This window comes from Pieris brassicae, chromosome 13, assembly GCF_905147105.1.
Source record: "Pieris brassicae chromosome 13, ilPieBrab1.1, whole genome shotgun sequence".
NCBI lineage: Eukaryota > Metazoa > Arthropoda > Insecta > Lepidoptera > Pieridae > Pieris > Pieris brassicae.
In genome coordinates this window covers 1,685,037-1,699,050 of record NC_059677.1, presented here as the reverse complement: position 1 = coordinate 1,699,050, position 14,014 = coordinate 1,685,037, and the positions used below count along the sequence as shown (strand labels likewise).

The 14,014-nt window shown below is 34.3% G+C and overlaps 1 protein-coding gene across 12 annotated transcripts in view; it reads left to right on the top strand.

Annotated features, from left to right (window-relative positions):
* Positions 1-14,014, top strand: part of LOC123717656 (neurobeachin) — a 468,381-nt gene that overhangs the window by 251,016 nt on the left and 203,351 nt on the right. For all 12 annotated transcript variants that reach the window (XM_045673757.1, XM_045673752.1, XM_045673751.1 and 9 more), the window contains exons 6-9: positions 8,642-8,763; positions 9,454-9,579; positions 12,116-12,236; positions 13,739-13,885. In XM_045673757.1, coding sequence (XP_045529713.1) covers positions 8,642-8,763; positions 9,454-9,579; positions 12,116-12,236; positions 13,739-13,885 — 516 coding nt within the window. The remainder of the gene's footprint in view (positions 1-8,641; positions 8,764-9,453; positions 9,580-12,115; positions 12,237-13,738; positions 13,886-14,014) is intronic.

The window sequence follows — 14,014 nt, the reverse complement described above, 5'->3', positions numbered from 1 at the left end:
TTTAATTTAAATGGTAACTAATTAATAACAATGAACTTAGAAATCGGGCAGTCCTTATCCTTAAGCGAGCTCTTCCAGGCAACGCTAAATAAATAAAAAAACAATAAAAGAGGGGATTTTGAAGAAATGCAATAATGCAAAAAATATAGTTTATATTTATTATAACTATATTTTTAATAGTTGTTTAGATTTTACTGGGTAGGTTCCAAGACTGAGCGTACTTTTTGCCGAAGACCAGCACTACGTGGAAACAGCTGTTCACTTTATTGTATTACAGAAGGCAGACGAGCAGTAAGCTCACTTGATGTTAAGTGACATGCCCAAGGACATTGTCAAAAGGCTCGCAAGCGCGCTGCCGGGCTTTTAAGAATTGGTACTGAATTTCCGAAAGACTTAGACTATTCAACTTCAACGTAAGCGCGTACTTATTCTTAAGGACCTATACGGTCACCAAACTCCAAAAAAGTAAATTGTTTTTTTCCATTATAAAATAAATAAAATCAATCAACAATTTGGTTTTGCTCCATATAAAATAAAATCCAAACATAGCCAATTTTTTACACTTTGAATTCATTTTATGACGAGAATGTATATAGAACATGATTTAGAAAATTTACACGATATATTTTATCGCAAATCAAAAAAAAAATTGATAAAATTACATTAATTTAATGTTTTAAATAACTAATTGTTAGCACTGGCCGGCGCGCCTCAGTGCTCCAGCTCTCCATTGCGTACCGCAGTCCACCCCGAGATACTGACACAGCAATTCGTGCTGGGATAGGGCCTTAAAGCCTGCCCTTCTATAATTAAACAACTCCTTGATTTGACCAGAAATTGGTCTCGTCAATAAATAACTTTTGCTAATCGTTATTGAAGGAGCCTAAACCAAGAATTCGAAACAATTTTACAATATCTAAAGCCGATAAAGATTTATTTTGTTTAAGAACTCATCAAAAACCACTTTGAGTGAGCGCGATCCAAAACTGTTTATTGGGGAAATCAGTCTATTTATCCACTTATTTTCTGATCTCGTCGGATGTAAATTTTGGTTATCTTATTACCCGCCAACGATAAAAGTTTTTTTTTAATACTCGGCGAGTGAATTTAAGATTATATTTAAATGTTTTTTTTCTATATGAATAATGATGAATACCAGGCTCACAGCATTCGATAGCGGTAATTTTAGGGGCCGTTCAAGAATTACGTAAGCACTATAGTGGAGGGTTTATTTTCTTATTTGGTGATTACGTCAACAGTTTACGTAATCATTAACTTTTTTACACATAATACTCACACATTGTGTGTGCTTGAAGACTAAATGCATTTACGAGGATTCCTACAAAAAAATAAGATGTTTATGTACTATTATTCTTGAGAGCTTTGCTTACTTTACAAGAGGAGGGGGGGGGGGATGATAAATTGCAGTTAAACTGCTTACGTATTAGTGAAAAATAAATTTATTTGCTTTTAAAATAGATTGCACGTCTATCTCTATGAATCACGTAATCAAGAAGTGACGGAAAAGAAAGTGAACAATACAACCTCACAATTCACGAAATGATACACCACAAATTACACTTTTAAAGTATTTAATAATAAAAGACAGGGACACTTTAAGCTTCTACAAAAAAAAAAACTTCATAAAAATCATCAAACCCTAAATGATATACAATTCCAAGATGTCGTTATGACATCGCGTTTCTTCAGATGCATAACGCATTCTATCGCTTAAACAGTTAATTAGATTATAAATTTTGACAGAAAGATAGAGTTGTACAGTTTCTCCGTAAATGAGGCAGCTTCAGGTATTTTGCGACCCCTTCATACATTTCTCAGGAATGTAATGTATGTAAGTTACAACACACAACTCACATTTGATACTTGTGGTATCTCAGGTGAGCAAAAGTTTGATATGGAGCTGGACCGGCTTTCTTAGTTTTTGAATTGTTGTATGTTCTGTAGCAGTCCGAACAGCAGAATAAACTAAATTGACGAAATGTGTGACTAGTGTAAACACGTAAGAAATGAAACTTCTTTATGACCTTATTTTTCGAAAAATGATCTACTATATGCAACTTTACAGAAATTAGTTAAATACAGTTAAATTAGATAAAGATTAACAAAAATACTTTTAGTATCATAGACGTGAATACAAATAATACAATTATTTCATTTTACCTTATTACTATTAGGATTATTACAGAATTTAATTAATTGTAATAGAATTAATACTATCATTGTTATCGTTATTATATATTTTTGTTATTAATGGCCTCAAATCTCTTCGAATCAACCGTGAAACCAAGAAAAACGGAACAATGTGACGCGTAACCGAAGTTTTTTTCCAACGATTAAGAAGTTTCACTTGAAAAACTAACCAATTAATGTTAATCCAGTCGATGCGTTTAACTCTCCTCACTAATTAAATAACACATACATATCCACAATATTCGGACGTATGTAGACGTAAAAAAATAATAATGTCAGTAATGAAATAGTATTGACATATTTGTTGGTCAAATATACATTGGCTTTTTTAGTTAATTTCTTTAAAAAGTAGTGAACTTACTATTTTTTCATCTAATCTTAAATACGTTCAGCTAATCTGTAACTAGGGAATGCAATCCCGACTCGAGATCGTGAATTCGAGATCCCGCGGGATTAGAAATATCAATCCGGCGGGATCCCGAAATTTTCGGGATCTCGTATAGTTTAATAAATAATTCACGTGACTGAATACGATGAAAACTGCATGTTTGTGATAGTGAGGTTATAATATTAAAGGATAAAGGCTTTTATTTACAACTAACAATTTTAATTACATGAACATAATCAAAACAAAAGTAGGTATAGCTCAAGGAGATAAAAATTGGTGATTTTGAAAGTAACTTCCAAAAAAAGAGTATCTTCTAAAGTGTCTCAAGAGTGCTATCTGCTAACCGGCATTTAATGTCCGTTGCAATGTACCCTATGTAATGTGCAATGTCGCGTGAAGCGTCCCGAGCGGATGTGTGTAGAACCGCTGACCATTGCAGCCCAATCCCGTCAATCTCGAACGGGATCTCGTCATATATCCCGAAAAATTACACGGTATCTCGCGAGATCGAGCTCCCGCGAGATCGAGATTGCATTCCCTATCTGTAACACGACATTCATTGACTCTGAGGCGATACGAAGTCCCACGGGTGAGCTTGTCACGTATAAGAAAGACCTACACGCTCTTACCATTTTCTGTTAAGGCGTTGTCGAATGCCTAAAGGTTTGCCTTTTGGAGAGGGTTTTGAGGATTACGTTATGTACAAAATCTTGGCCAAAACGATGTTATTAACCAAATTTTACCAAAAGTCTCAAAGCTGCGAAGAATACTTCAAGCACTTAACTATCGTGGTGAGCCTATAGTGTGTGTTAAACGATGCAAATTGTATGTAATAAGAAAATCCGAGTGCACAAAAATAGAAAGTTTATTGAACACGTCACAGAAGTATAAACAAGAAGGAGTAAAATAATTTGTAGAAGAATGGCACAGTAAAAGAAATAAAATTAAGCGGAGTGATAAGTCCTCAACGCAAATAATAAAATTACCAAAAATTATATCAACTATCACATACGGAGTGCGAAAGCGGTCTGCCGGTCGCCGCGGGCCGGCTCAGGTAGTCGCGTGCGAATATATAGGCAATAACATGCGATCTCGCTTGCGCGCTACCTGAGCCGGCGCACGACTCAACAGAATTAACTATATACAACAAGTTTCGCCACGTCCGTCCGCTCACTGAAATTAAAAATTTAAATAGGTTTTAAATTTATCATAGGGCACTACAAGCCTGCCCGATAGCTCTGAGATAATCCAACCATCTTGAACCTTTAATCCTACTAGGACTCTGCTGTTACCTTTGGTCGCTTGTTGCAGACATATATATTTATTGAAGTGAAACTTCTTTATCGTTGGAATAAAAATTACCGTCACATTTTTCGGTTACGCGCCATCTTGTTCTTGGCCCTAGCACGGTTGATACGAAGAGATTCAAAGTCATTAATAACAAAAATATATAATAACGATAACAATTCATGTCTATGATAATGAAAGCCTTTTGTTAAACTTTATCTAATTTAACTTTATTTAACCAATTTCCTTAAAGTTACACATAGTAGATAATTTTTCGAAAAAAAACGTCATAAAGAAGTTTCACTTCGTACGTGTGAAGTACACACACACACAGTATTTATGTGTTAGTGTACATCTGTAAGGCTTACGTATAGGGTTGTTAGATTCTTACGTCTCACCCTGTTCTATAAGTTATCTAGTGCAGCTTTCATACACTACATATACTATACAGATACTCCTGACATTTAATACATATAAATTTATACACACATCACAGTCCACTGGCTGGCAAGCTGTACGTAGACATAAATGCTAAGCTATGATCCATGCTTACGTTTAATATAAAGCCTAAAAATTTAAAAGATAAAATGAATATCATAATTTTAAATGTAATTAAACATGGTCTTTTTGATGTTCAAATCATTTGAAATCGAGCAAGTTATTAATCCAGCTGCGCGGAAGTTTTTCGAAAATTTCCGCGTCAAAATATTGTATGTTGTTTAATTGGGTGGAATAATGGTGATCATCATTTGGGGAATTTTATTTTTGAATACGCCGAGGACACGCGTATTTTAACAGATAATAAAGGAAGTTGCTGGGTTTAGATATATCATTGGAATTAGATTCTAATTGAGTGTTAAGATCTATTTGCTTAATCTGATTTTCTTTCCTTTGAAAGCCCTTAGGGGAAAAATCCTTTGGTGGAAAGATGGCATGTAAGGAGGCTTTACAGCTGTACCCTCTGTCTTTTTTGGAAGTGAAATGCCATGAGCTGGAACGACTACTACTGATTTAAAAGAAACACTAATTTGGTTTTTCTGTTTTAAATCAACTCGAAAGGAGTTTTTCTCTGACAAGCAAATACCAAACACTCAAATATAATCTAATCAGTAAGTAAACAATAATACAATACAAAACAAGTTTTTGTTATTGTATTGTATTATTTTTGCCTCTTCTCTGTTTTATAGACAAAATGTGTACTTCGCTGTATTCATACTGTTCATACACCAAACCTTTATGGTTCTGTAGCTATAGCTTCCACAACAATACAGTTCATCTGGTAACATCCATTGAAGATATTGAAGAACTGTTCCAAAGACCCTAGCTAGAAAGTAGCAACTTAGATGATGATAATAGATCGAGCCAGAAAGCCCGTGTGTCATTTGCAACATTTCCATTCGTTTACAGCTTTATATATCTGGGGTCCCAAATCTGTAACGACGTCAGCACCGTCCCCATGATAAAAAGGTGAATCGGAATGACTTAAGATGCGTTTAAGCAACATCTTGATGAAAGTAGGTATCAAAACCAAAATCAGATTGGTACTAGCTCTTAATATTCTTATCTTCCTGTATGGAGTAGAAAGATGGACTTTCTTTCGTGTCTGTGGATTGATTTAGGCCATACATTGTGCAGACGCGATGAAGAACTTGACGAAACTGTGAAAGGGTACACGTATTTCTTATAGGCGCTGGACAGAAACCTGTGGAAACCGATTGTCTGCTCCAGAAGTTTCCTTGCTGATCACGACGCCCAGACATTAGCTTCCGACCGAAGAGAGAGAGAGCTATAGTTCAATCATAAATTTAAAAAGAAAATCTTCAGAATCAGTTCAGAAGTAGTAACAACAATTGGATGTAGGGACCTTAATGACAGAGCGTACAAGCTTCAAAAGGCCTGCAACGCCTTCGCCACTCTTCTTGCATTTTTCAACTGATAGATTTTAAAGGGAGAGTATAAAAATTATCTCTCATTTTTCTATTCTGAAAATTTAAACATAAACTGTAGGCGTGTGTTAGTCACATAATCGTTAGCATTCATAATCAAACAAAGAAAAATCTATGCCCTATTTCCATAATTAAAAAAAAAATGAATATTATAAAATATTAGCGTACCCTTTCATAATGAACGCTTAATAATTTTATTATTCCTCCCTTTTTAATTGACACCCTACGAGGGTTTAATTATACGCATTTTTCACGAATGAAACGGAGATATTTTTAACTGTATTTGTTGCCGGTAACAAACATATTCTAAACGCTAATTACATCGCTTTGTCCATGTCCGCTCAAAACTAAAACTAACTTGCAGCTTGCAGCTTGTACAATGCGCTTGAAACTACAAAGTAAAACTTTTTAACTCCTAAATATCTATTTGTCCCTGGTACAAGCTTGTGCGACTTTTTATTTATTTCTCCGTGACAAAGTTCGAACTAATGTAAGTGTTAAATTTTAATTTAACTAAAATGTTTGCATATTAATAATAATTTCACTCTTTAATAATGATAATAATCGTTTATTTGCCAAGATAGCGATACAATTAGATCGATCAACTACAAATATCCGCACTATAAGCCATATACATGCATGCATAATCATATTACATACACATATAAATTTTTCAATGTCATAATATACTAAGAAAAATAACATAATGTCACAGTTAAGTTATTTACAATTGGTGTCAAACTTATGGTCTAAACACTCGCGGAAATTTAGACGATTTTTCTCATTAAAAATTTATATTTTTTCGGTTTTTAGTATTTTTCGACAACGCAAGAGCATGCCATGAAACTCATAAGGGAGGCAAGCACCAGCGCTAGGATTATACCAACTTAAAACTTGGTTTTACGTTAATAGATTGAAATAAAACATGCGAAAAATCGAAAATAAATTCTTCATTTCAAGTGCATTAAAGAAATGTTCAGACACGTATTACGTAAGTCTAAACAATTCCTTACACGAACCCTATCGATGTTTCGTATCAATGAAATCTACATACGTTCCCCCAAAGATTCGTCTTAAAATTCCAAATACATTTAGCCCTGTACAGGGCATGTATGTACATACATGTTAGGTTAAATCAAACAAGAACGTGTTCAGAATAATACTGTTTGAAATTCTTACTCCTCTAGTAAGTTTTGTATTTCTAGTTTCGTGTTCAATATAACATTGATATTACGATTTATTTTTAATGCCATTTTAAATATTTATTCAATAAACAGTTATTTATTTCCAACACGCAAATATACAGTATTTACAATATAATTAACCTAAGTTAATAATTGATTTCGTAAGAAATTGGTGGCGTACCTTTAATGCTAGCATTTCGCTGCGATACTGTACAGTCACCGGTACTATCTACCAGGCGCTAATTTAAATCTTTAGTGTTCTTGTGATATTGAAGAAGTGATATTGGCCCAAGAGTCTCTTCTGCAAAGGGAACAAAATCAAAATATTTGAGCCGTTTATTATTTTCCGCCTGCTCTGCGGCCGCGTCAGCATTGATGCTTATCCAAGGGAGGTGAGACGTGGGTAACTTGTCCACAATAGTTGCTGATGTCAAAGCTTTGTTATAATTATGTATACTTTCATTCTGATTTCTTTTCAAAAATGTAAGAAACCTTCTCTAGTTTCTTGTATTTCTTGTTATTTATTTTCTAATAAATATTCTCGGAAGTTCTGAAAGAATTAGCTAGTTTCCTTGACTCTCTTCTCCATGGTCCTCTATAAAGTTCCTCACACCCTGTGCCTGTTAACTCATAACACTTAATACGCCGGGAGTTTCTTCCGTATTGTCTATGGTGTTTTTGTATAAGGTGTCAAAATTATATTTTAATAGATAAAGAGTAACGTTCACCAAAATGAATCTCTATCTGGATTTAGACGGAAACCCAAAGTATTTATATAATGTTTAATTTTTAAGGTAATTACTAATTATGGCGAACTGGAAACACAACTTAGGTTATGGGGAGAAACTAAATGTTAACTGAAGCAGTGTTGGCCCCAACTTCAGGTCGTAGGTTTGATCTCTGACAGCGCGCACCAATAGACTATCTATTTTGTGTGTCGTACTGTGAAGGAAAACATCGTGTATAATCCTTAGATACAAATTAATGTCGAGAGCGTGCAAGCACAGAAGAATCTACTTGCCTATTAGAAAAAGAAGATCATATGATCACGATTCAGATACACAAATCTTTGATGCTGACCAGACGAAAATTATAAAATAAAAATATGTTTATTATGGAATATAAGATATTTTCACTTATCACGTCTTTAAATTTGAATCATTAAAAAACATCAAAGAAACAAAGAAGAAAGAAAAAGAAGTAGGCCGAAAGAAAATCTCGGTACTTTTTTAAATAGTTAATCATCATACAAAATGGCAAAAACACTTTGTGTAAAACAAATATCGCAAATTTAGTAAAACTAGCATGTTTAGTGGGCCCTTTTATCAACTAGATAATCGTTAACTTTATAGTAAGCCTTTTACACAGGTTTTCTTTAATACATTTCTTGAATTTATTAAAAGGCAGAGATAAATGAGCCTCTGGGATTGTATCAAAGAAAAGTATTTCACAATAAAGAATTACTATCTTTAGATAGTCTAGTACGCGGAAATTGCAACCTGGGTTCGTTCCGATAACTCTTGTTTGAACTACGGATTCTTTATCGGGCGAAACTAATATCAATCTCTATAACGCATGACAGTTAAAATAATCTGTTAAGATTTTAATTAGATTTTAATTTTCAGGCGGTAGTGCTGCCCCCACTGGCTCGGTGGCCATACGAAAATGGATTCACATTTACAACGTGGTTTCGCCTGGACCCCATCAACTCTGTCAATATCGAACGAGAGAAGCCATACTTGTATTGGTAAATATTTTTAAATAATATTTGTTTTTGTTTGTTCTAACTATGTGTGTGTTCAAGTGTAGCTTCGTAGACTGACTTAATTAAGTCAAATATATTGACACCCATGTCTGTAATTAAAATTAAATTAAGAGATGTGATGGTAGTGGCTTCAGCGGAGAGTAGCTCTCTGAGTTTTCTTTCTATACGCATTTAACATTCGCTCGAACGGACAAGGAAAATATCGTGAGGTAACCGGCGTGAGATGATGATGAAATCACAGGAGGCTGATCACCTATTTGCCCATCAGATTTACAAATGATCATGAAACAGACACAGAAATTTGAGACAAAATGTTTGAAACACTACTGATTTTTTTAAATTAAAATTAATTGCATACAATATAATTCAAAGGTCATCACTTTTACAACCGTAAACAATAAAGCAAATATAGTAGGTAGTGCCAGCCCGGCAGATGACACTGCCTTCTATTATTGGTTATTTATACACTATTATATAAATACAACAGCATATTTACTATATTCTATACAGTAAATAAAACAACTGGTATATCTCTCAACACTCTCCCTCTCTCTCTGCAGTCGGTAGCTCATGGCTCGTGGTCAGCAAGGAAACATTTGTAGCGAATCTGTTTCCAGGTTTCCAGCACTTCTCATATATAGTACTTCTAAAAATTGGGCGTTAATTTTTCAGCTTCAAGACAAGTAAAGGAGTGGGTTACACTGCACACTTTGTTGGCAATTGTCTTGTTCTAACGTCTATGAAGGTTCGAGGGAAAGGCTTCCAACATTGCGTCAAATACGAATTCCAGCCAAGACGGTAAGCCATTGTTTGTTTTTAAAAATGTAGAAGCTTTTTTCGAGATGACATAACGAGTTGAGCATGACGTAAGGACCCGAGCTGTTACGCTCGTGGCTCTGTACTTCGAGAGCAAACAACGTTTATGCAACCGCGGATAAATGGACTGCCCGGTCGGTTATTTGATTCAACGTAACATAAAAAAAGGATTATACATTTCTCGCACTCAATAAGACTGCTATGGCTACACAGACAGAGGCGTACGTTGGCATGACTCTGAAAAAACTAACAATACAGTGGACGCTTATAACAACTAGATACACTCTCAAATACGCACATACGGATTCACACATATTTAATGTCTAAAAGACTTGTGATTGATTAGTTGTCTAAACCTACTTTATTACAAAAACTATTTTAAACGTTACATGTAGAACTGACTATTTGTTATCTAGTTACCCAAAACACAGGGACTCCTAGTGCAGGGACTGGCGATAGATGAATTTTATCACAACGTATTTGTTATGATTAAAAAATTTATTATGATTATTTATTTATTTTAATAGCAGACTACAGTGGTTTTCTAATGTAATAATTAATATCATATCTGATTTTTTTTATTCGGTAAAATTAATTAATATTATATTGCATTATTTACCTGGATGGAAGAATACCTGGCTCTGTCCTGTAGTAGTCTAGTAGGACTAGACTAGGACTAATATACTATTCCTATACAGAACAGAACTTCTCCGCGATAAAAAAGAACAATAGATAAATAATGATCGTGAAACAAAGAATATTTTTAACTCAAGCGCCACTTATCATTTAATTAATGGATTAATGAATTAACGAATTAATGGATTAACCAATTAATGTACTTATTAATTAATGGATTAATTAATTAATTAATGGATTAAAGAATTAGCGGATTAACTATTTAATGGATTAATGCAATAATTAGTAATTTAATTAAGAAATTAATGAATTGATGTAATAGTAAATTAATGAATTAATGAAGCTACCAGCATGGGCATGGTGAAGGTGTTCTCAAACAATGCACATACACGATTGATTTCGTTTAAAAAATCCGGCTCTTAAATGAACACGTAACAATATTTTTTATTATTGGTCTTGTTTTATCAAGGTAAATTAATATGTTTTATCAATTCAAAAATGATTAACATTTAAAAATTAATTTAATCAAATCGAATTTAAATGGAACTGGAGCTTTGTAAATTAAGTAATATCATGACGAAGTAATATATATCACTTGTTAATATGTATTTATTTAAGTTCACCACATCATATATGTATAAGTTATAAGCTATTGCAGAACTTCGCAAAAATGCCATGCTAAGGACTACTAATTTTTGAATGAAATCATACTTTCAATTATAGGTACATAAACAAAAACGTTATAGCTAATTGGATATTTTTCTGGGTTAAAGACCAGACATTTTCAGCGACTGCCGAACTTAAAACTTTTGTAGAAAAATCGAATTCATTTACTGAAGGAAGTGTTTCTCAAGGTTGAGAATCGAATATTTTACATAAAAATAAGGAATTGAATGGAAACAGATGGTGTTTACAAATGCTTGAATAATTCCCAATGCAAAAAACCACTGTGAATTCTTAAAGACACTTTCTATGTTTAAAAATTCAGTGTGCAGATGAGGAAAATTACGGGAAGAAATTCTCTTTGTTACTTTGTAATTCTTCTCAAATTGTTCACAATGTTTCGACGTTTGCATGATTTAGAATAAACTTGATATACGCAGTTTTGACGTACAAACAGCCAAAGGAGCGATATTATGGTTTGAGAGACACGTATGGGCGGATAAATGAATTTGCGATGCTATAACAGGGAAATCCCCAGTAATAGACGCACACGCGAAAACATACATCGACCGAAAACAAGCGACAGGGATTTCCCCGTTCTGTTCGATACACGCACACCGCACATGGGTTGATTGATCTCAGTGATACCAACCTTATGATGGGATGTTTTACAGTTTCGGATATTTTGTTTTATTAAAAACATCTCATTTATATCACATTTGTATCCACGAGGCCCTGGCCAGCAGCCCAAAAAGTCCTTAATTACATCCGCACACACTTCACTAACATTCTCCAACCTACCTGTCTGTTTGCTTGTTTCCCTAGTTTTCGAAGGATTTTTTATGTAGGTTCCCGTTTTGCTTTACCTACATCTGTTTTTATAACCATGGGTCTGAATAAGAAGATAATGTTTATTGAACTTAAGCGTGCAATCATTTTCTTCCACAAAACAACTTAAGTGAAATTTTGGCTATTAGAACAGATTATTGGAACGGGGAAAGTTGCTTTGGTTACAAAATATAGTTATATAGTTTTATTTAAATTTTGTTATTTAGATCTCAACAATTCTATATATCGGATTTCCAATTATTGACGCTTCGAAAGGTCACACAACCTTGGTTCATTTCATGACCGCATTATACGACCAACCCATTACTGCTCTTGGCTAAACCAGAAGGGAGTAGCACTTTAACTGGCTTATAATAATAATTTGTTGCAGGTGGTATGCAATAGCGGTAGTGTATATTTACAATAGATGGACGAAGAGCGAGATTAAGTGTTTGGTGAATGGGCAGCTAGCTTCCAGCACAGAAATGGCCTGGTTCGTCTCGACCAACGATGTGAGTTAAATATTAAATTTACAAATAGCAATCGGAAATAATAAGGTTCTTCAGTGTCCTATTTTATCAGTCGATTGATAATGAAACATTGGATTTCGTAGGTCAATTTGTATGGTATATATGTCGCAGTAAAGTAGTTAGAGAGTTTTGAATTGAATCTCTAGACAGTGAATTAAAGATCGATGAAGTCGCTAAAGTTCCGTTAGACAAGTGAGTGAACGAAACGTTTGACGAGTTTCTTAAACGTTAGTAGGCAAGAAGACTAACTTAACCATTTACAATAAAGCAAAATACAGAATTCCGAAGCTCTTCCCAAGTTCTTTACGATCACACCGAAACGACAATAACAAATGCTGCTTTATTTAAATCAAAATGCTAGCGACTTGATTGAATATGAACATTTATTTAACTGTCTAGAGATTCAATTAACTCTCTGATTTTACTACGTTACTGCGATTACACTGTACACGATATTGGTTCCCTTTGCCAAAAAAAAAATCATTGGAACGTACGACTCATTTTTTTTAATGAACTGGCAAGAGGCTTTATCTGATGTTAAGAGTCAACACCCACCATGGGCACGCAAGTCCGTTGCCGGCCTTTTAGGAATTGATACGCCCTCATCATGAAGGACCTTAAGTCGAATTGGTACCACGGTGGTGCGCAGAAAAAACTGCCTTACATAATGGTCATTTGTGAACGTCGAGGTTATAATCAGGAATTTCGGGCATAAAACCACTCGGCTCTTACAAAATAAATTTTGGAACTCGTTTGTTTTTAAGAAGTTTTCCTGAATTTCTCTTCAAGAACCAGGCGCACATAAGTCGCAAGAAAGTTTTCCTAATATATTTAGTTATCTGCGGCGTGCACCCCATTCGAATCGTCACGTACTCGCCCCTTGCGTCGCTACGAACAATTTATTACTCTAATTCCATGCAAATTATTATATTATTTGCTCGAATATATAATTTCAACTTTGGATGAAGTCCCAAACTTAACAAAGGGAACAACTGTTCGCATTTTCCTTAGATTGTGTGTAGGACCAGTACAATTCAAAAATAGAACTCAAATAGAAACAATTTAAAGTAAAGAGTATGTAATGTTTTGGAAATTCAAAATGGCATCTAAATTCGAATGTATACGATACAATAATAATTATATAAAATTATCCTGAATTATGTAATGTTCCAAGTATTTTCGTAGAATCCTAACTAAGTATTATTTAAAATGAATGTTGTTAGCACTGAAATGCAAAACTTGGAGACGTGAGCATATTTTAGCGAATGTACAGCACATTCATCAAGTTTGTCTAGGTTGTCTAAAGCGAAAATGAATATTCATAGACACTTTTAGTACAAGGTGGGTCAAATATGAAATTTCAGTCTGAAATGGTATTTCAAACGCGTGCGCGCATAATAGGAATGGTTTATGGGATGGAACTAACTAAATCTCTTTTGTTTTTTCATTTCGTTGGTATGGCTAATTGATAAATTCTTCTACAGCCATTCGACAAATGCTACATTGGCGCGACAGCTGAACTGGATGAAGAACGCGTCTTCTGCGGTCAGATGGCAGCTATCTATCTATTTGGGGAGGCTTTAACTACTCACCAGATCTGTGCCATGCACCGCTTAGGCCCCGGATATAAGGTATACTTTTAGATCCGATACCAGGACTTCATAAGTCTTGAAGGTGTATTACGTTGCATTTTTTCGGCAATGAAATTTCTCGTAGGCAAAGTATCTGTCTGTTTACCAATCATTCATTCACTTTATCGT